Genomic DNA, 22,462 nt, shown 5'->3' on the forward strand with positions numbered 1-22,462 from the left:
TGCTGTACCCGATGGTGGTCTGGCGCCCCCTGCTGGTGCCGCAGCGCAGGTGCCGGATGCAGGCAGCCCGGGTGACCCTCTAGCGCGTCTACCGCAAGGACTCCGGCCCGCTACCGCTGGGGGCTCCTTACCGCGGGCTCCAGTGCGCCCTAAACCTCAGCCGGATGCTGGGAGGGAGGCAGACTTTCCAGCCACACACTCCCCCCTCCGGCGCCCCCCTCCCCCACTCCAGGACTGATGTCTGCTCTGAAACACCCAAGAGGCACAGAGCCCTGAGTACGTGAGAAGGAAGAAATCAGGCAGGTTCTGCCCTAGCTGACCCCCAAGGGGTTGGAGACACAGAAGCAACTGCAGGGAACAGAAGGCAGGCTGCAGAGAAAGTGGGAGACAGGGCCCCACCCTTCCCTCGTTTAGGTGGAGTTGCTTGTGCTCTTCTAAGTAAATTAAAAGTCTAATCACACTGCCCCGTCCAAGGACTTGTGGGATAACACTGCTGGTGGAATATCACTCGAATCAGAGTGATATCAGACTAGTGTCCTGATCCAGGTGACATCACATCACTGCATTATTCCCACTGTATCTGAAAAAGCAGCCCCAGAGAGGTTCCACACCCTGCCTGAGGTCACTAGGGGAGATGGTGGCCAAGGCCAGGCAGGACCCCAGTGACAAGTCCTGAGCCAGGCAATCATTGCCACACCCCATTGCCCCTGATCCACAGAGACCCCTGCTGAGCTCCAGGTGCCCCTGGCTCCTCAGTCTCTTCCCAGCCAGCGTTCAGCCCCCTTCCCTGTCCCTGTTTCTTGCAAACGTCCCCCAGCTAATGGGCACATGCAGAGCTCAGCACAACCCAACCCACCTCCCCAGGGGACCACACAGGAGGACAGGCTGTCACCTATTCGACCCCTTGTGACAAGGAGGGAGCCCACCTGGGGATGAGGGAATGTAGAAGAGCTGCCAGCCTGCTAAGCCCTCAGCAAAGAGCATAGCACAGCGCAGACAGAGCTGGAGATTCCCCTTAATCAAGCCTAAGACTGGAAAATCTCCATTGTGAGTTTCGCTGCCCTTTCTTGTTCCTTCCTTCTGCCTTCCCCTGACACTAGAAGAAAGGAACGTGCCACAAAGTAGCTGCAGATACACCTGTTAACACGTGCCTTACAAGTGTCCTATGAACACCTGTGCTTTTATTATTGATTCAGGAAAGGGCAAATCTGTGGGTTCCCTGGTGGCCTAGTGGTTAGGATTTGGTGCTTTTACTGTGGAGGCCAGGGTTCGATCCCTGGGGTCGGGGAACCATCCTTCATTGCAAGTGGGGTGTCGCAAAATTTTTTTTGGAAAAAGCAAAACACAAACAGCCATAATTTGGAAGCAGTGCTGAGTGTGAATTTCAAGCTATCTGGGAAAACTGTAATTGATATGACGAGGGCACAGGCGCTGTTAAAGAGGGGTCCCAGGTCCCTTCTACCGATGGAAACGTGAAATTTCCAGTAGAAGACAATGAAAATATTGGTGCTTTTTTCCTGATCCGAGTTCATGGATTCCTGAATTTTCCCACAGACTCCAGGTTAAGAAACACTAAGTGACTCTCAACCAGCATGTAAAATTAGAATTAGAGAAGAGGAACATGTCAGTGAGTATCACAAAGAGACATGAGGATTCGTTAGGAAACTTTTGCTGGGTCTGCAGCTCTGAGCCCAGACTTTGAAGCCAGACTTCCTCAACCTGAATCCCGACTCTGCCACTTAGTGCTGTGTGACAGGCCGAGCCACAGGTGCTCTCTGCGCCTCCGTTTCCTCCTTTTGCAAATGGAGACAATAGACGTCCTGTCCTTCTAGGGCTGCTGGGGCAGGGAGCTGAGGTGGGACAGGGCCTGGTGCTTTGCACCATGGCTGAGTGTTTGGCTGTTGCAGTTTGATAGATGCATTTGATAGAATGTGAAAGGCCTGGGGTCTGCTTTAGTTTTCCTTTGAGCTATAACAAATGACCACTCTTCAAGGAGTGCTGTGCTTGACTACCCCTGGTTCTGGCCTTTGCCCATGTTGATCTCTTGGTCTGCAATGCCCTCCTCCCCTTGTCCCCACCTGGCTAGTTCTCACTCAGCCTTTAGGACTTAGCTCAGATGTTGCCTCCTCCAGAAAGGCTTCCCTGAAGCCTACCCCATCACTGGGCATGTGCCTATGCACAAGGTGCTACACCTGTCTCTATCAGTTCAGATGCAGTAACCAACTGCCTCCATCTGCTTCTGCACCTGTCCCCCATCGGGTGTCCCCAGCTGGATAGCCGGCCTCTTAATTTCTTTGGTGTCCAGGGAGCCTGTTGTGGACCAGGCCTTGGCAAATGTATGCTGAGTGAGTGAATGAATGTATGAACGAATGAATGAATGGTTTCCCTGAAGCCCTTTGCACACTCAGAGAAGCCTGGAATTGAGCCTGGGCAGCACAGGCCACCTGGATGGGCTTGCAGCATGGAGTGGGGGATGGGGCATCCTTGGAGCCAGGAATCCTCATAGATTATGGGATCAGCCTGGGGTCTGCATGGGCAGGCCCAGCATCCTGGGCAAAATCACCGAGGCCTGGGGTGTCAGACCCACCTCCTGCCTCGTCCTGCAACTCTGCTCAGTGAACTCCGCCCCGGAGGCCTTATTCCCCAAAAGCTCAGAAGGCTGTGCTCATATCCCAGACTCAAGGACCATGCCTGGATGCCCTGTTGCTTCGGAAGCTTGATTTATTGATGGATTCTGATTCAGGGTCTCAACTCAGACTCCCCTGTGCATGAAGCCCACCACCAGCCAGATGGCCTCAGCAGGGTAACACAGGTCCCAGCCCTGGAGACCCAGGAGCACTCATTTCTTTTAGGTTGTGGTGCTATTTGGTGGAACAGAGTTCAAGGCTACTGGAGGATAACCCCACTCAAAGCCGATACTGGAAATGCCCAGGAGCCCATAATTCCCAAAGAGTCCAGTGAGCACTTCCTTACTGTTACCCAGGGAGTCAATAAAGGTCCTGCCACCTTCCTCTCCAAATGTGGAGAGTGCTTCCTCTCCAGCGCTCAAAGTCAGTGTGTATGACCAGGTGCTGGAGGAAAAGCTTGTAGGAACTTTTATAATGTGTTAACCTGGCAGTGGGAGGCATTCCTGGGGCTTCCCACCTGAGACTCCATATTTTTCATTCCAGGAGGATCCAAACCTCACCTGGATACTGGGAGGAAGGGAGACCTTTGAAGGCCCGGGATCCAGGTGACTCACCACCCCTAGGTCCTCTATCCCCTGGTCACCAGCAAGAAGGACAGCCCTGTCACTGCAGCATAAGTCCCTGAGCATGTGACTTTAGGTGCCTGAAACAGGCTTCCTTATCTCAATCCCCTGCTTTGCCACTTTCAAGTTTTGTGATTTGGGGCTTGTTACCTAGCATCTCCAGGCCTCAGTGTGCTCATCTGCAAAGTGGGAGTGATTGGGGGAGCAGTCACTGAGAACTTCCATCAGGAGAGCTCCACAAGGTACCCAGTCACCATGATGCTCAGGAGGTGCCAGCTACTGTCATGACTCAGAGCAGGGAGCTGCCCCTGGGCCCAGGTTTCGGAGCCCCAATCACTCCAACAAGTCCAGGTGGCAGGCCTGAGAAGTAGGTGACTCTTATCTGTGACCTTCCCTGACCCTGATGCCTGTCCCAGAGCCTCCCTTCCTCATCTGGCCCCACCCACATTCTGTCCCCTTTAGTGCCTGGAGCTCTGGCCCATTCCCTCTCCCAGGTCCCTGGGACACAGTAAATGCAGAGCAAAGATCCACCCCAGACCTTGAGCAATGCCCCCACCCCATCATTAGTGGAAGACCCTGGGCTTGCTGCCTCTATATACTTCTTGTATTCAATCAGTGGTCCACTCTGACCCTCACTTCATTTTCTCTCTGACCCTAAACTGGGCAGACCTTTCTCCTGCTTTTCCCATCAGTTATTCTCAAACTGAGAGACCATGTATGGTTGAGTTGAGTTTGGGTTGAAAGGACAAAGTAGGGAGAAGCATCATCTACCCTTCCCTTTAGATCAACCCAAGAAGCAGAGGCCGGACTTGCAGGAAGAGAGAGAAGGGAGTAGAGCTGGTGTGCAGGAGAGGAAGCTGCAGAGGAAAAGGGACCAAAAAAAGGTTATGGCTGGTGGCTCCAGGACTCCAAGGACTCAACTGAACTCATAGAGTCATCAGGAACCCAGTGAGGGTGTTGGGAGAAGGGGCCCTAAGCCCCACTACCCCTGTTCCCAAGACTGGGGCAGGAGTTGGGACACAGTGAGGGGCTCCATGGTCCTGCTCCTACTCACCTCTTAAATATGCCGATAGCACCTATAAACACTTGAATCCCAGTGATTTCATTTTCATAGTCTTTAAAGGTACTGAAATGCCATCTTCCTCCGGGCCCGTATGTTTCTATTAGATGAAGAACCAGGTGGGATAAAAGAAAAAAAACTGCACAGGGACATGTTGGTTATTTCTGCCCAGAAGAGGATGTACCCCCGCCAGACAATGGGACACGCCTGAGACTAGAGTTAGTCTGTGAGAAGGGCTGGGCCCAGACCCCAGGTCCTGGATGGAGGGAGGTGAGGGTGGCCTCCAGGGGGATGGGCTGGAGTGGGGAGACCCAGCTAGACTTACACCCTGACCAGCAGGTGGGGCTCCACAGGAGGGTGAGGGTCAGCCACAGCAGCATGGCTTCTGGCTGGTGAGTCAAGGGCTCCTGGAGAGAAGAGAACAGGCCATCTGACTCTCAGAGAGGAGCCCCACCCGATATCGTTGGCCCATCCATGGCAGGGGGCACCGCCTTACCTGGCCTGGAGAGTCTTGTGGTCCAGTCCTGGCACTGGGGAGTCTTGTTGTGCCTGGGCGCCCTCCATCTGGCCCTTTATACCTTCCTGGGCCCTATAGGCCCCCCTCCAGAGTGAAGGAACGAAGGGACCACCAGGGGGACAGAAAGGAGCTGGGCAGTGGGGGCTCTTCCTGGAGGAATCCCCAGAGCCATCCAGGGGGAGGATCCCGGACGTGCTGTGTTTACTGTCTTGGCCCTGTGGCCTACACAAACAAAATGAAACAGTGACAAGCATTTTTGCTGTCACCCATGGGTCTCTCTCCTGGGCACCTGCACTTGACCTTGACTTTGGAGGTGGGGGAGGTTTCCTGAGAGTCCTTTCCAGCTTGACCAAATGGGGTTCAACCCCACAGGGGTGCTTCGGGGTAGCTGTCCCCAGTAGCTTCATGGGGCTCAGGGCTCCTACCTCATGCAGAACCTGGTCCAGGGCCTTATTCATGCTTGGGCAGAGCTCTGCCCCCCCTGGCCTTTCCCTTCTGGCCCTCAGAGAGCCAGAGTGGACAGTCCAGTTCTGAGTGTCTGGTGCCAGGTGGTAGAGACACCCCAGGCGCTGGCCCTCCATGGCCTGTCACTGGAAGATGTCTGAGAGCTTTCCTTTGTGCTGGGTCTGGGGATGAACTGGGCTGAATGGGCTATGGGATGACCAGCAGCAATGACACAGGACAGGAGGTGCTGTGGGTGGGGACAGGGTGATTCTCCAGGCCAGTTCTCCCCAGAGCTCCTGGGCAAGGCTGAGGGGTCAGACTTGATCTTGGAGGGAATGGGATGTTTCTTGAGGGCAGGGGATCTGGGGACCCTCTTGGTACAGCAAGGCCTGGCTTTCTGTGACTGGATGGAGCTCAGGCTGTCTGCACGGCCTCCCTGACCTTTGGGAAGAGCCATGGGATCACAGTCCTCAACATAGGGGTACTGTGGGCATGGATCTGGAGCCAGATCGGGTCTGAATCTCCACTTCCCTACTTCCTAGGCATGCCCTTTGGTGAGCTCATGTCACCCTCGTGTGCTTCAATTGTCCCCTCTGTTATATGCAGGTAGCAATAGACCCCCCTCACAGGTGTTACGAGAATTCAGTGAGATCCTTCTCCATCCAGGGGCCTGAACACCAAAAGCTTTACACCTGTGGTCAGGTATGCAGGTTATTCTCTGAGCAGCCTTTGGAATCGCCCAAGATAAGACACAACAGACCTGTCCGTCTAGGTGACAGGTTCCATGAATGGTGGTGTCCTCGCTGTGGCGGTGAACTACTCAGCCTGGAGAAGAAATGGACCCCACAGCTGTGCTGACGCGTTGCCACAGGAAACAGGCTGGGCATAGACTACAGTGTCCTGAACCAACCCCCCCATGTGGTTACAAGGAGAAGGGGTGCAGAGCATGGTCTGGTGTGTTCACAGCCTCACTTGGAAGTGCTGGCTGCCAGGAAATGGGGACGTTGGCTTCATCGAGATGGCTGTGCTGGGGGGCCTGGGGTCAGGGTGGAGGCCCTGTCTAGCTGTCACTTCCTTACTTACATCAGGTCCCTAGGCCAGGGGTCAGTACACTATGGTCCAAAGGCCAAGTCCAGCCCTCCATTGGTTTTTGCACAATCTGTGAGGTAAGAATAATTTTTATATTTTTAAATGGTTAGAAAAAATTCAGGAGAAGAATGTGACTCGTGGCCAGTTCATGAGATGCCAATGCAATTGTCCACAAACAACTGTTATTGCCCATTCATTTGCATATCATTTGGGGCTGCATCCAGGCTGCAAAGACAGAGCTGGTCAGGTGTGACAGAGACTTTATGGCCCAGAAAACCTGAAACGCGTGGCCCTTCACCCACAAAGTCAGGATCCCTGTCCCTACCCTGCAACAGATGCAGCCCTGTCCATGGTCGTGGCTGCAGGGGGCTTGGGGGCTTCATTTGACAACCAGCCTTTAGTGGGCAGAAGGGAGAAGAGAGCAGCTTTGTCCAGAAAGCCGTACCCCTCCTTCTGGCCCTGCAACTGGTCTCCCTGGACAGGCTCCTAGGGCCCAGGCCGCCACTGACTCATGTTGCAAAGATGAGAGCCCCCATTGTCCTCCAGAGCCTTCACCCAGTCACCAGAGGCCTTCAGCCCCATGAATGAATCAGAGACTGGTCTGGGGAAGGGCAGGGCCAGCAGGCTGCAGAGGGGCAGAGAACCCCTCCCGAGGCCCTGGGATCCTCCTGGGGGAGGCGGAGGTGGAAGAGGCCTAGGACCTGGGCAGGCACAGCTCCTAGAGGAAAGAGCCCAGAGACATCAAAAACAGGACTTGTGTTCTTGTCCCAGCCCACCCTTGGGCACTTTTTCTGCTAATGCTGTCTGTTCTTGAGCCTTCCTTCTAGATGCAGGCTGCCAGGGTTTGAGCCCAGAAGGAGGGTCTGTCTGGGCTGGGACTCCAGGAAGAAGTCCCTGGGGTGGAAGTTGGAGGAAGAAATGGCTGCCAGCCTGGACAAGGAAGGGTTGACAGGACATGCCCAAGAGCACACGGGAGGTGCATTTTCATAGAGTGCATGAGCATGCTTATAAGGGCTGCACATGCACACACACGCGTTCAAAATGCACGAGTGCACCACAGGCTCACACGTGGATGCACCCTTTAACACACACACACTTGCCCAGCTTTCCCTATACCTAGGAGCTTGCACTCACCCTGCACAGCCGTGTACAGCATGCATACCTATGCTGGAAGCCCCACCCCCAGAGGAGCCCTGCCCCCCTTGTCCACACTGGCCCAGTGCTGGCCCTGAGCCCACTCAGGAGACTCAACACTGGCCCTTTGTTCCTTGGGATCAGGGCTGCCCACAAGGGGATTTAGCAGCATTGAAACCATAATCCCCTGTGTGGGCGTGCCCCGGATCTCACTCTGTCAGGAGCCTGGAACAATTGGGTCCCCTTCTCCCAGCAGAGGCAGACGCTGGGCTGGCTGGCTTGTGGGTCAGGGGTGGGTCAGGGCTGACATCCTTGCCTCCCTCCCACCTGGATGTGGGGCTTGCGAAGACCCCTCTGTGCTCTGCAGCCTGAGGCACAGCAGACTGAGGGCCTCTGTCCCCAGCGCACTCAGAGCTGGTGGGCACCTCCCTACAGCCCTCTGTAGGGAGCCCCACCCTGGCTCACAGGCTGGATCCTGCGTCCGGGGCTCAGACTCCTGGGGCGAGGTGTGGGTGCTGACTCCTGCACGTGGCCTCATCTGATGCCTTAGGCCTCAGGAATCAGATGGAAGATCCCGCTGAGTGGGGGAGGGGGAAAGATCAGAAGGGAAGGGGCACTTTGTCCCGGCCTCAAGGGAAGTCCAAAGCTGGCCTTTGTGCCTGGGCTTGCCTTCGGGTGGCTGCTACCAGACAAGGAGGCCCATCCTAAGGGGAAAACTTGGCTGTGCATTTTTGAAACTCTTGACTTTTTACTTTTAAACCTTTTACTCATTCATTCAAAAATCTCATCGGATGCTCTAAGCAAAACATTTTTCTCCACTTTTCCCCAGAGAAACTCAATATTTTTAATGGAATGCTAGGTCACCCAACCACACATTTTTCTCTAATCTTTTATGTAATTAAAATTCCATTAGTGTTGGGGCTTCCCTGGTGGCATGGTGGTATGGGTTCGAGCCCTGGCCTGGGAAGATCCCACATGCTGTGGAACAACTAAGCCCGTGAACCACAACTACTGGGCCTGCACTCTAGAGTCCACAAGCCACAACTACTGAGCCCACGTGCCACGACTACCGAAGCCCGCATGCCCAGAGCCCGTGCTCTGAAACAAGAAAAGCCACAAAAATGAGAAGCCCTTGCACCGCAACAAAGAGTAGCCCCCGCCTGCGGCAACTAGAGAAAGCCTGTGTGTAGCAACAATGACCCAACACAGCCAAAAATAAAAAGAAACAAAAAATTCCACTAGCGCAAATGCTGAAAATTAAATGAACTATACCCAAGTGTCAGGTTGAGAGAGGCAAGATCTCCAGGTTCAATTCCCTGAGGCTGCCCTGGCACAGGTGTTTTTCATCTGGTGGATCAGTCAGCTTGGCTGCTGTAACAAATACTACAGACCGGGGTTGGGGGAGGGGGGCTTAAACAACAGAGGTTTATTTCTCACAGTTCTGGAGGCTGGAAGTCCAAGATCAAGGCTCCGGAAGATTCTGTTCTTGGTGAGGGCTCGCTTTCTGGTTCAACCCACTCCAGGGAGTTACCCGAACAGCCTGAGGTTTCCTGAGAGCCTCTCATGAACCCCAGATCCACTGTATCCTGCCTCCAAGCCCCTAGACCCAAATCAACCCAACCCCATTTGTCTACATCTTTGAGAGGCTCCACCACATCGCTGGGATCCAGCATTCTTAGAGAATTATTATTTGTAAATGTTGTGTTGGGGCTTCCCTGGTGGCGCAGTAGTTGAGAATCCGCCTGCTGATGCAGGGAACACGGGTTCGTGCCCCGGTCTGGGAAGATCCCACATGCCGCGGAGCGGCTGGGCCCGTGAGCCATGGCTGCTGAGTCTGCGTGTCCGGAGCCTGTGCTCCGCGACGGAAGAGGCCACAACAGTGAGAGGCCCGCGTACAGAAAAAAAAAAAAAAAAAGTGTCGTGTTGTTTTCTAGAGTTTGGAGGTGTCTAGGAGAAGCAGGCCTCCATGCTGACCCACACACTCTTATCCATCCTTCCATCTGTCTGTCCTTGAACTTGCCTTTCCAAACAGATTTCTGGAACAATGTTCAAAAAAACTAAGGTTATTTCCAGATGGTGGAATTTAGGACATTTTTCTATTTTCTTTTCTGTTCTTTTTTGTATTGCTTCCATTTTAAAAATAAGATTGCACTAATTTTACAAAGACAAAATTATTCTTTTTTAAATAAGATGCATTTTTAAACCTATTTTTATATCTCAAAAGATATAAAATTGGAAGTTAGTGTCAGGAACAGTGTGGGAGTGGGTTCCTCTTACTTTCCTGGGGGAGTGTACTGGGGACCTTCTTGTGGCTTAAAAAACTTAAAAGCATGAAGCTCATTTGGCTAAAGCATTGCACGCATAGAAAAGTTATCCTTAGAAATTATTAGAAAGGTGTGCTAAATTTATAAATGAAGATTTTCCTGAAGATATCTTTTTGTTTTGGTTTTGGTTTTGGTTGTGCCAGGTCTTGGTTGCGGCAGGCGTGCTCCTTAGTTGTGCTTGTCAGCTCCTTAGTTGTGGTATGTGAACTCTTAGTTGTGGCACGCATGTGGGATCTAGTTCCCTGACCAGGGATCAAACCCAGGCCCCCTGCATTGGGAGTGCAGAGTTCTCACCATTGCACCACCAGGGAAGTCCCAAGATATTGTTTTTAATGACAACAATTTTTCAATAGCTCAAATATTCAACACTAGGAGATTGATTACAACTTTGGTTCTGGTGATTTTTTTGATTCTTAAATTTTTTTTTAGTGAAGACCTGTCTCTTTTTTTTTTTTTTGGCTTCGTTGGGTCTTCGTTACTGTGCGTGGGCTTTTCATTGCGGTGGCTTCTCTTGTTGCGGAACATAGGTGCGTGGGCTTCCATAGTTGCAGCACACGGGCTCAGTAGTTGCAGCACACAGCCCTGGGGTGGGGCTTCAGTAGTTGTGGCGCACAGGCTTAGTTGCTCTGTGGCATGTGGGATCTTCCTGGACCAGGGATTGAACCAAAGTCCCCTGCATTGGCAGGTGGATTCCCAACCACTGCGCCAAAGTCCTCTGGTGAGTTTTTTAAAGTTTCTTCTTTAAGCTCCTTTGGTTGACTTTTATTTTCTAACGAGAATGGATTACTTTGATAATCATCATAAAGCTATTTTTACTTTGCTAAGAAGTCTGGCTCTGCAGAACCATTTCTCCCATTATTTGAAACATTTGTCTAGGGCAGGGGCATGATGAGGCTAAAAATGAGCAGATGAGCAGCCTCAGACAGCACAAGTGCCATTTCTTCAAGCCATGATCTCCTTCCCACATTAAAAAGAAAAACAAGCCTCTTTATTAGGCAGATGATCTGGTGGCTCTGCCATCAGACCCAGTAAGGGAGAGACCTGGGGATGGAGAGAAAGGGAGCCCCCCATGAAGAAGGACTCTACACAGAGAGCCTGAGCAGCTGGAGACTGACAATGGGGGTGATGGCAACGGGGAGGCCAGAGTCATCACAACATAGAAATAAGTGCATGGGAATAAGCATTGTTTCAGGCCCCTTAATTCGCTGGATTTTCATCTACCTGCTTTTTTTTAAGTAAACATCCAATGAGGAAATGAGGATGCTGTGCCATCTCCTCACTTCTAGATGAATACCTGGACTGCTTGAGCAGCCGGGTCTCAGCTCTAACGTCCCCTCGTGTCGGATGGGGCACATGGCAGGGACAGGTGCTGAAAGGAAATGAGAGTTTACTGGAGAAAAATCCACCCGAGAAGATGGAGGCTGTCGGATCAGGGGGTCCTACGAGAGAGAGAGAGAGAGAGAGAGAGAGAGAGAGAGAGAGAGAGAGAGAGAGAGAGAGACCAAGGGAACTGCCTGGATCCAGCTTGGCCCTTGAGACAATGGGGCAGCATCTCACATGTCCCTTGCGAAATTCCTCAAAAGTGAGGGTCCTATAGTCAAGTAAGTTTGGGGAATGCTGCCCACTATATTTTCTCTTCCAGAATCCTGATGCATTTTAGCAAATCAAAGTCACTGAAAAGTTCTGCAACAAAAATCCAATTTAACTTTCCCCAAAGTCTGTGATCATAGAATCCTTTTACAATTGAAGTCTATTAACATCGCTGGGAAATAACATTCCATGGAACATGCATTGGGAACCACTGCTAAAGAGAAACCATGGTTGAGAAGGGCTGGGCGGTTCCAGGATCGATCTAGAGAAGGAGAAGTAGAATGGTCATCCTGACTCAGTCCTCATGCTGGAGCCTCGGGAGTTGGGAACTCTCTTCCTCTCAAAATCCTGCTGGCTGGGTCAGGTGGTGATGATGATGATGATGGTGGTGATGGTGATGGTGATGGTCGTGATGACGATGATGGTGATGCTGATGGTGATGGTGGTGAAAGCACACGGATAGTGCTCACTCTATACGAGGTATTATTCTAAACCCTTTATATATTAACTCATTTCATTTTAACAGTCTATAGGGAAGGTACAAATTTTTAGATATAAAAAATGAAGTTGAACTCTCGTTCATTGCTGGTGGGAACACAAAATTGGCATATCCACTTTGGAAGACAGTTAGGTGTGTCTCCCGGGCCACTGAACAGTTTGGGACACATTTAAACCAAAGTAATGCCTTTGTGGCCACACACAGGGCCTCCTGATGGCCTGAGGAGTCTATTTCTTCAGATACGAGAAGGCCTCCTATGAAGAAAAGGGAACAGGCCCGCCTGTCTCAGGCGATTCCTCAGAAGTGGATGCTGAGGGAGCGAGGGACAGGGTGGAGTGAAGACAGCGGGGCGGCTCGCTGCATCCCGTTTCTCCTTCTGAAGGAAGGGCACCATCGCAGAACCCAGGGGGGTCCCGCCTGGGCAGGAGGCAGCAAGCTGGGGTGTGGGGTCAGGGGTCCGAGCTCCTTTTCTTGCTGTGCCCCCAGCGCCTGTCAGGGTGGATGTGGGGACTTCCTCTCAGGGCCAGGAGGGGGCGCTGTCCTAAACTGTAGAGCAGCCTGGGATGGGCAGAGCCCTGTGAGCACACCCCTGTCCCCCCACCCCCATCGTGTGCCTAGGGGGCACCCCAGGAATCCCCATGGGGCCAGAATCAACCCGTGCTCAGCCAAGGGGCCAGGTCACCCATGCCATGCCCAAGCGGGCCCAGCCTGGCTCCCAGGGCAAATGTGCCCTGGGAACCTGAAAAGAGGCAAGGTGTGAATATTTCTTTGTTTTGTTCACTTATTTGTTGACTGGACACCCCCGCCCCATGAGGAGGTGGCCTTCCCAAAGGTCTGTCTAGGTCACGCATGGGTCACCATCTCTGAAAGAGGAGATTACACCCCCCCATACCCACCCCACACCACAGCAGGCCCTGAGTTGGGCTTGGGGATCCTCATCCTGAGTCCCGTGTCCCCTTGAGGACCTGTCACCTGTCCTCTTCTCCTCCCCCACACCCCCCCATGTCCTGGGTGTCCTCAACCACATGCAGCCACCGAGCCGGGCCTGCCCGTCTTTGCCCATCTTCCTGGTGTCAGGTCAAGTGCTCCTGGGCCCAACCCCTGCTGGCCCTACAGGGTCCTGGCCAGGCCGGGGCTAGGTCCCAGTACTGGTCCCCAGGAAGGGATCAGTGGGGGGCTCTCGTCCCCTCCTGGACACACAGGGTCCTGAGGGCCAGGCCTGGGAAAACAGGGCTGGCTACATGACTGGGCCCTACTGCCCACCTCCCAGGACCTTCCTCCTCCCTCCTGTTCCCACAATTCCCCAGGGAGAGCTGATTCTGGCCCCACGGGGAGTTCCCCAGTCTTGTTTCCCAGGACAACACTGAGTGTATCTAACGTGAGCCTCTTCAGCCAACTGGGGCTGAGGTACAGTCACCTGGGACACCTGCCCTAGGCAGGTTCCTATTCTGACATCCCAGGGAGCTGTGCATTTGTTGGTAGATGCCACTAGGGGACGCCCTCTCTCCATCCTTCTGCCCTCAGATGGCCTCTGAACCCCAAATCTCCCCCAACTTCCTCCTCATGCTGGGTCTGATGCCTTGTGGATCTGGATCTTACCATTTGTGGGCTAGAATTCTGACAAGTCTGTTGCTGAACTAAAATCAAGGTGTTGGCAGGGCGTGTCCCTTTCTGCAGGCTCTGGGGGTAATCACTTTCCTTGCCTTTTCCAGTTTCTAGAGGCCACGCTCATTCCTTGGCTTGTGGCCCTGCCTCCATCTGCAAAGCAGCAATGGTGGGTCCTGCCTTACCACTTCACACCCCACCCCTCTGACTCCCTCTTCTGACTGCTTCTGGTATAAGGACCTTGGGATTACACTGGCTCACCCAGATAATCCACAATAATCTCCCCATGTCCTGTCCTGAACTTAATCACGTGTGCAGAACCCCTTTGCCAAGTGAAGTACATATTCACAGTTTCTGGAGATTAGGACATAGACATCCATGGTTATGGTCCTTGGATAGGGCAGGTGGGAGATAAAACTTCTAAGCTTCCTGTCTGAAAGTGACATAATTTTGCCCTCCCCTTTAATTGATGGTTTGCTGGGTTTAGAATTCTAAAACTAAGCTAATTTCCTCTCAGACCTTGGAAGGCCTTGCTGAATCATCTTCTAGCTTCCCAGTCTAGATTCTTATTAGCATTCTGTGGTTACTAATAGCAGTGGTCCTGAAATTTTTACTTAGAAGTGGCGTAGGAACAACAGTTTGGTTGGAGGCAGGTGGCTTGAATTTGCATCTGTACAGAATCCCTTCTGAAAGCCTGAGAAAATGTCACTTGTCCAAACTGCCCAACCAATTCTGGATTCTTGTTTGGTTTTGCTTTTGGTTTTCTAGTAACACACTGGTAAATGGTTAATGAAGAAAATCTGGAAATGGCTAAAAAGTATACAAAAGATGATAATTGGGCTTCTCTGGTGGCACAGTGGTTGAGAGTCCGCTTGCTGATGTAGGGGATACGGGTTCGTGCCCCGGTCCAGAAAGATCCCACATGCCACGGAGCGGCTGCGCCCGTGAGCCATGGCTGCTGAGCCTATGTGTCTGGAACCTGTGCTCCGCAACGGGAGAGGCCACAACAGTGAGAGGCCCGCGTACCGCAAAAAAAAAAAAAAAAAAAAGATGATAATCACCTATACCCCCAGCACTCAGGGGTAACAAGTGTTGATATTTTGATGTCTTTGTGTACATACCCAACCCCATATGCAAAAATATATACAAAGCTCTGAATTGTGTTTACATTTAGAACCTGTCAGAAATACTTCGATTTTCTCTATATTCTATTAAACCTTTGCAAAAGGGAAATAATAATCTTAGTGGCTGTCTAGAAAGTCTGTTCTGGCTTTCTACAACTTTTTGGAGAATAAGAAAAGGAAGGGAAAAAATGTATGAGTGGTGCCATCCACAATATGTGGTGAAAAATAATAAGCATGAACTCAATAAACTAACAATTACCCTAGAAAAACTAGGCTTAGAAAAGCATCTTATGACTGCAAACTAAGGATGAAAGTTGCAGGTTTAACTGTCTTAGCAAATGTGAGAACAAGAGGAAGCTCCTCTCTGTTAACACTGGTTGGTGGGAAAACACACCATAGGACATTGGTCACTTATGATCTAGTAGACAGGGCCCCCCATGTCCCCACCATGTGGGTTCCCCCAGTGATCAGAGGTACTTCAACTGTCCACAGGGTCATGGCACTCCCAGCCTCAGTGATGGCGGGATAGGCAATGCCACTTGCAAAGCAGGTCAGCACCCACTGGTCAGTGATGGGTCCAGGCTGGGGGTGGTGCAGGACCCTTGTGTCCAGGAGTGCCCAAGGCCACTCTCTGGGGCCAGGGTCATGTCTTTCGTGGAAGGCAGCTGGGAATACAAAGGCTGAAGGTTATGTGGCCCAGACTGTGGGAGGTGACAAGCCCTGAGTTTCTCCACCTAGGAAAGGCCCTGCCCCATCATCCCTGCCTGAAGCTCTCCAATTCCCTTCCTAGGTCTCTTCAGTCTGTCCCAGGACAAGTGCTGAGAGCAAGGGCAGTGGACATGGCAGGGGGTGAACCAGGGACCCTGGGGTCCCCTCCCTGTGCTTACCCAGCGCCCAGGGCTCTGTATGCCCCAGTTGGGCCCTTGGCTGCATGGGTCTGCACCCACGATGACAGTAATAAATGACCCAGGGGGCACAGGGTTGAGGACCCCCGGCTGTTCACTTTCTCCCCAGCCTTGGGCACTGATTCCTGGTGGGGCTGTCGGGCGGCTCCACCACAGGGCTGTGCCATAGGTGACCTACAGGGAGAGCACGTGGCTACTCAGTCCTGCTGTGACCTTGTGCGCCAAGCATAGGCCAGGGAAGCACCTCACCCTGCCCAGCTCGGGGAACAAATGGCTTCTGCAGGATGAGGACCAGCCATTTGGGAAAGTACCACAAAGCCCACATTCATGACAAACGGTGATAGTTGGCATGAGGGACTGATTGTGAAGGGTGTGGTGAGCAGACATGATGGGCCCGATAAAGAGACAAGGTCTCAGCCGAGACCTGGAGGAAGGCAGGAGCCAACCAGGAAAGAGAGGAACATTCTAGACCAAGGGAGCAGCATCTTCAAGGGCAGAGGTGGGCAAGAGCTGGCACCTAGGCGCTATGCGGCCAGAGCTGGGGGGGGAGTGATAAAAGCGGGGCCCTGCAGGAGACCCTAGGAGCACTGGGAAGCTGCAGGGGTGTTACAGGGGTGTTACATGTTGGCCGGACTTGTTGGGTGTAGATTTGAATCCTTGTGGCTGCAGAGGGGATGAGAGCTGGCAGGGGGCGCTGGGGGCTGGGTGGGTGTGGGGGTGGACGGGGGGTCACGGGACACAACTGCGGGGGTCACTTCTGTCTGGTTCGGGGCTGCCCACCAGCATTTGCCCACCCTCCCTGTTTGGGAAACCCCCAGGGCTCACACGTGAGCAGGGAGGATGGGGGTGTGCGGGTGGGGAGGGAGGGCAGGATGTGGACCCACCAGAGCTTCTCATACCTTCTGCTCTCACAGCACCTCTGGATCTTATGAAAACGCAGATCTGCCCGAGCAGTTCGAGCGTCCCGAGTTGGCCCCACTGGCCTGGTCCCTTGGCCATGCTGAGGCTGGGTTCTGGGACCCCAGCGTGGGAGGCAGCGACACGCTTGCTGCTGCCCCTCCACCCAGGCCACCTATGGAGCTTGGAGCCCCCACACCCCCAGGACAAGCCTCAACCACGGGGAGTCAGGAGAGAAGGGGCCATGCCAGGTCCTCATCCCCCACGGGTGATGTTGAGGTGTGTCCCCGTGATTTCTCAGGGCATCCCGGCCAGACAGCGCCTCAGCTGCCCACAAGGGTAACCTCCTCATCTGGGCAAATGTCACTAGCTCTCACCCCTCCTGCCTCGTTTCACCAATCTTCACTGGGGCTTCTTGGTATCACCTCTTAAATAAACTACCCGCACCCTCGTCCTGGTCCCGTGCCAGCCTTTGGGGGACCATGGTGAGCCCAGGAGCATCCGGCGTCTGTGTGGTGAGAAACACGGCATGAGCGCTGGGGGTGTTTGGGGGCGTTTCCTCCACTGCACCCCACTCCAGCCTTCCTAGCCCCCAGGGACCTTGGTGCTACTAATGTCCTCCCATAAATTATCTTTCTGATTGAACTAACCTGAGAGGGTTTTGTTGTTTGCAACCAAAACCAGTATAGCACAGATGGGTGACAATGATTTAGGACTTAAGGAGTGGTCTTGGCATGGATGGGACACAGGTGACCGTGAGGGTGTCCAGGAAGCCACTCGGGGCCACAGAACGCGGTGCAAGGCTTCAACTTGAACATGCACAGGTTTATTAGCAAAGGGGGCTGGGCCTGACTCAGCAGATGGCCCTGACTCTCGGGGGCCATCTGCTGGGCTCAGGCCAACTGTAGGAATGGGGGAGCCCAGAGCAGAGGGAAGAGCAACAGCAATGGGCAGGAGTCTGGCCTGTAAATGGTGTTTTTGGCCCAAACCGTTCGGATCCACTTGTAGTGAGCACTGATGTTGGTGTAGATACTGGGCCGGTTGGTTCTTCCACAGTCCACTCCCCAGCTCACGATTCCAACCTGATACCACAACCCTTTCTTTTCACAGGTCAAGGGTCTGCCTGAGTCACCCTGGGGAGCAGCATGGGTGAGCCCAGCCTGGGGTGGGGCAGGAAGGATGAGCAGAGAGGCCAGGAAAGCAGGATGGGCTGTGGAGCTGGGCAGACTGGATGCAAATCCCACTCCTCCCCCTGGAAGTAACCAAGCCTCAGTTTCTGCATCTGCAAAGTGGGGCAATAGTCTCTACCCCCCCCCCCCGCCCCCCACCCCCAGGGTCGAGGTGAGGACCAAATGAAGTGCAGGGATACAGGTTGCTCTCAGGCCTGGGGGCTGGGGTGATGTGATACTAAGGACCAGAAGCCCTGATTGGGGACGGGAGGGACAGTCACAAAGCAGGAATCCTTGACACCTTGAGGGTTGCCAGCACAAACCATGTCTCCCCAGATGTCACGGCGGAAATCAGACAGTGAGAACAGGTGGTTACACATGGTGATGTTTATGATGCCAACCTGCACTTCCTGGAGGGTGTAGGGAGATGGCAGTGCTGCTGAAGAGTTGAGGGGACAGAGAAAGATGGCATCCTGAGTCTTTCCCCTACCATCAGGTTGGGAGGAATGGCATAGGCTATGAAGGCAGTGGGTGGGGAGAGGCAGTCCTTGGGGCACCCATGATGCCTGGGACATTGCCCTTGATTCCCCTGCTCTAGCCCAGCACCCAGCACCTGATGGGTGATGAAGAACATCACATAAAGAACCAATGGATGGACAAGCTGTTACAGGTTTCCCTCTCTGTAGCCTGCAGATAACAGACCCTGGCTGAGGCCGTGGGGAGAGACTGGGGAGAGACCGTAGCACGCCTGAGGGCAGGGCTCATGCAGCTGAGATGGTTTAGGATTAACACAGTCCTGCGCCCAGGTGCCTGAGGAGGTGGGGCAGCCCTGGTGCACTCTCTCCCCGTGCATTTGCGCATGCCCGGCCCCCCAGGATGCAGTGCGGATCAAGCCCCATTCTCAGGTAAGGAAAGATTCAGGAGCAAGATTGCCCTCCCCGACCCCCAGCAAATTATCAGGGAACTGCCAGAGCCTGATATGAACCCAGGTCTGTCCAATTCCTAAGTCTGGGTCCTAATCACCTCCTTATCCTGCAGAGGATGGTGACCACAATAACACTGAAAGCTAGTCTGTAAATAGAGCTTCCTGGCTGCCGGGCGCTCTGCTAAGCCCTCATGTAAGAACGCTTTTAAGCCGCAGATCTACCCTCTCAGGTGGGAGCTATTATTATGCCATTTTTACAGATGAAGAAGCTGAGGCACAGTGAGATGAAGTGCCTTGCCCAAGGTTTCCTAGCTAGTACAGAGTATATCAGGTCTGGGGGGTGGGGGACAAGAAGTCACCTTCTACCTGTGAGAGTGAGGGTTCAGCCTGGGGCTGGGTGTTACCACCTGTCAGCCGGTGGGGAGGGAGCAGAGTCTGCCTGGCTAGGCTCCTTGGCTCCCACCCATTCAGCCCTTTGGGCCCAGGCAGTCTGCACAGGGGCACTTTCTCCAGCCCCTTCGGGTGAAGGGAAAGGATGGGGCAGGTCTCCTGTCAACTCCTCTATCTGGCCCCTGCCAATTCCAGGTGTGCTACCCTCTCCGGGCCAGTGAGCCCTGGCTTCTCCACTGAGCCCTGGGGCCTTGGGCAATTTCCATACCTCTCCAAACTTGCTCATCTGTAAAGAAGGTATAAAAGGGCTTCCCTGGTGGCGCAGTGGTTGAGAGTCCACCTGCCAATGCAGGGGACACGGGTTCGTGCCCCTGTCTGGGAGGATCCCACATGCCACGGAGTGGCTGGGCCCGTGAGCCATGGCCGCTGAGCCTGCGCGTCCGGAGCCTGTGCTCCGCAACGGGAGAGGCCACAACAGTGAGAGGCCCGCATACCGCAAAAAAAAAACCAAAAAACAAAGAAGGTATAAAAATGTTCCCAGCCTCATTGGCAGGTAGGCTTCAGAAGGAAGAGAGTCCCTGGAACCCAGAACAGTGCCAGGGACACAGAGTGCATGAGAGGAGCTTTATCTATATGGTTGCTGTGGTTAAGGGTGAGGCAGGGCCACGCTGGACCAGGGAGCAGTGTGAGGCGCCGTCCAGTCCGTCAGGCTAGAGCCCCTCTGGGGGGCCTGTGTCCAGCGGTTTCAGAGGATTCGTGGTGAGAGAAAAGCAGGTGGCAGCTCATGACAACACAAGAAGCCCCACAGAGATCCAGTGGGGAGCCAAGGCTGGAGCATGGCTTGACATTTCAAGGAGAGAAAAGGAGCTGGCACTCCAGGACAGGAGGCCACTGTGGCAGGTGCAAAAGGGATGGAGGAGCCAGTGTGGGAGGCTAGCTGGCGGTGGGGGGCGGTGGTGAGCACCCTGTTGGGGTGGAAAGGAGGCCTTCCTGAAACAGCCCTCCCCAGCCCCACCCCTGCAGGCTGGGGCTTCGGGCCTGGGCCAGCGAGCCACCCTCTCTGGCTTCTGGCTCACAGTCTCCAGAAGGGAGAGGGAGCTGAGTGTGTGTACAGAAAGCACTGCTCTTTAAGGGGGAGCAAGAGTGGAGAGCCATGGACTTCCCTGGCAGTCCAGTGGTTAAGACTTCGCCTTCCAGTGCAGGGGGTGTGGGTTCCATCCCTGGTCGGGGAGCTAAGATCCCACATGCCTCGTGGCCAAAAAAACCAAAACACAAAGAAACAGAAGCAATTCAATAAAGACTTTTTAAAAATGGTCCACATCCAAAAAATATATAAAATTAAAAAAAAAGAGGACTTCCCTGGTGGCGTGGTGGTTAAGAATCCACCTTCCAATGCAGAGGACACGGGTTTGAGCCCTAGTCCAGGAAGATCCCACATGCCATGGAGCAACTAAGCCCTTGTGCCACAACTACTGAGCCTGTGCTCTGGAGCCCGTGAGCCACAACTACTGAGCCCGCCTGCTGCAACTACTGAAGCCCACGTGCCTAGAGCCCATGCTCCGCAACAGGAGAAGCCACCGCAATGAGAAACCCGCACACTGCAACCAAGAGTAGCCCCCGCTGGACACAACCAAGGAAAACCCGTGCAAGACCAAACACAGCCAAAAATAAATAAATAAATTTATTATATTAAAAAAAAAGAGTGGAGAGCCAATGTGGAGAGGATGCTGAGCAGGCCAAAGAGGGGTTGCTGCCAAGGTGGGGGCCACTGAGGCTGGCGCAGCTAGAATGAGTGGACATGACATTGACGCCCCAGACCCATCTGTTCCCAGCCTCACCCTGATCTTCTTCGATGTCCCCCCAGACGGTCACCCAGCAGTCAGTCTGGTTCTCAAACTCAGAGGAGGAAGCCATGAGACAGATGGGCTGGATGTACTTGGTGTAGGTAATGGAGGAGGACAGCTTCAGCAGGGCAATGTCATATGATGCAGCCCCCAGATACCTGGGGCTCAAAAAGATCTGCTCCACGTTGTAACGGTTTTGTAAGCTTGCAGGTTCCGAACGGATGGTGTGACAGACAGCTCGCCAAACTGGACCGATCATTCATAGGGATCTCTGTTGCTGGCAGGGGAGGAAAAAGCCGTCAGGGGTCCTCAGAGGGAGGGTGGGCTACCTGAGCACACCTAGGGCTGCTCGCTGAGCTGAGACCCCCAGGCTGCTGCGGGGCTCACCCCAGACACCATTAGCAGGTCTTCCTTTGACCAAAGAGCCCAGGGTAGAAACGGGGAGAGCCCAGACAGCCCCAAACAAAGTTCCACACCTGGGGACTTGGGGGGCTTGGCAGGAGGGTGCCTCCCCTGCCAGCTCATCTGGCCAGTCACTCAACCACCTGTCACCTCCAAGAGCCCTTCTCAAAACGCAACGAGCAGGTGCACGGGCGCCACAGCAGGCTGGGCTCAAAACAGCTTCTGGGGCCACTGTCACCACAGGCCAGGCTCTGTGTCCAGCACTTACTTCAGCTCATTCCTCCCCCCGGGGTGGGGGTCACCTCCGCTGGGAGGTGGGGTGAGGAAGGTGGAGGTTGGTGGTGCCATGTGGGGACAAGTGAAGCGAGAAAGAAAAGAACAAGACAAACAAATGTGCGTCGGAATGTTCTGGGAGAACGTTCTGGTAGAAACTGCACAGTGTTTCCTCCCGGAGCGCCCTGGGGGACTTGCGTGGGTGCGTAACGGGCTGCAGCCGGGACTGGGCCTCAGGAGCACGAGAGGGCCGTGTCCACGTGGGGCATGCGCGCAGGTCCTGGTGCAGACCCAGGGCCCGGGGTCAGCGGGCCGCCCGCCCCCAGACTCACTTTTGGAAGCAGTGCGCGGCCGAGAGCACCCAGCGGCGGTTGAGCAGGCTTGCTCCGCAGTAGTGGGAGCCCCATAGGCGCAGGCTGCCCTGCCGCGGCCAGCGCCCAAGCTCTGCGTCCTTTCCACCCACTATGCGTGTCGGGACAGTCCGTTGGCCACATGGCCCTGGGATGGACAGATGGACACCAGGCTGAGCTGCGGGAGGCAGGCGCACCCCGTCCACCCTCACCCACCGGGTGGGAGAAGGGAAGGGGCGCCCCGGGGAACCGCGCGTCCAGGGGTCTTGCCGCCCAGGAAGAAGGGGACGCTGGGGGCCTGCCCCACGTGGTCCACAGGCGCCCGCCCCTCCCCCACACCCAGGGGGTGCCCCATCAGTTACATGCGAGCATAGAAGAGTTCTCGAAACCTGGGGCGGGGAGAGGAAAAGATGAGTCGCCCTTCGCGCTCCGGCTCAGGTGCCCTGCGCAGGGAAGCGCGCCCCCTGGACGCCTTACCTGGAAGCAACAGGTCCCTATCCCGCAACGCTGCGGGTAGGAGAGAAAGTGAGCTCCCCTTGGTCTCCACGCGCCCCACCCTTCCCCCATCACCCCTAGCTGCGCCGGCAGCCCCCGCCTCAGCTCACCTACCTCGCGATTTCGACCCGCACCAACAGTTGCGCGAGCAGCAGCGCCCCGGCCTGCGCGCCCAT

The 22,462-nt window shown here is 54.3% G+C and overlaps 2 protein-coding genes across 2 annotated transcripts; both read right to left on the minus strand.

Annotated features, from left to right (window-relative positions):
- Positions 1-2,848: 2,848 nt before the first annotated feature.
- On the minus strand, positions 2,849-4,699 carry ZG16B (zymogen granule protein 16B). The gene is given in 3 exon segments (XM_059038618.1): positions 2,849-3,194; positions 4,305-4,410; positions 4,636-4,699. Coding segments are annotated over 3 exon segments (507 nt in total). The 5' UTR covers positions 4,691-4,699.
- Positions 4,700-11,768: 7,069 nt separating this feature from the next.
- Positions 11,769-22,462, minus strand: LOC131741586 (testisin-like). The gene is given in 7 exon segments (XM_059038619.2): positions 11,769-11,838; positions 17,342-17,571; positions 17,889-18,043; positions 20,761-20,964; positions 20,967-21,043; positions 21,774-21,998; positions 22,419-22,462. Coding segments are annotated over 7 exon segments (1,005 nt in total).

This window comes from Kogia breviceps, chromosome 14, assembly GCF_026419965.1.
Source record: "Kogia breviceps isolate mKogBre1 chromosome 14, mKogBre1 haplotype 1, whole genome shotgun sequence".
NCBI lineage: Eukaryota > Metazoa > Chordata > Mammalia > Artiodactyla > Physeteridae > Kogia > Kogia breviceps.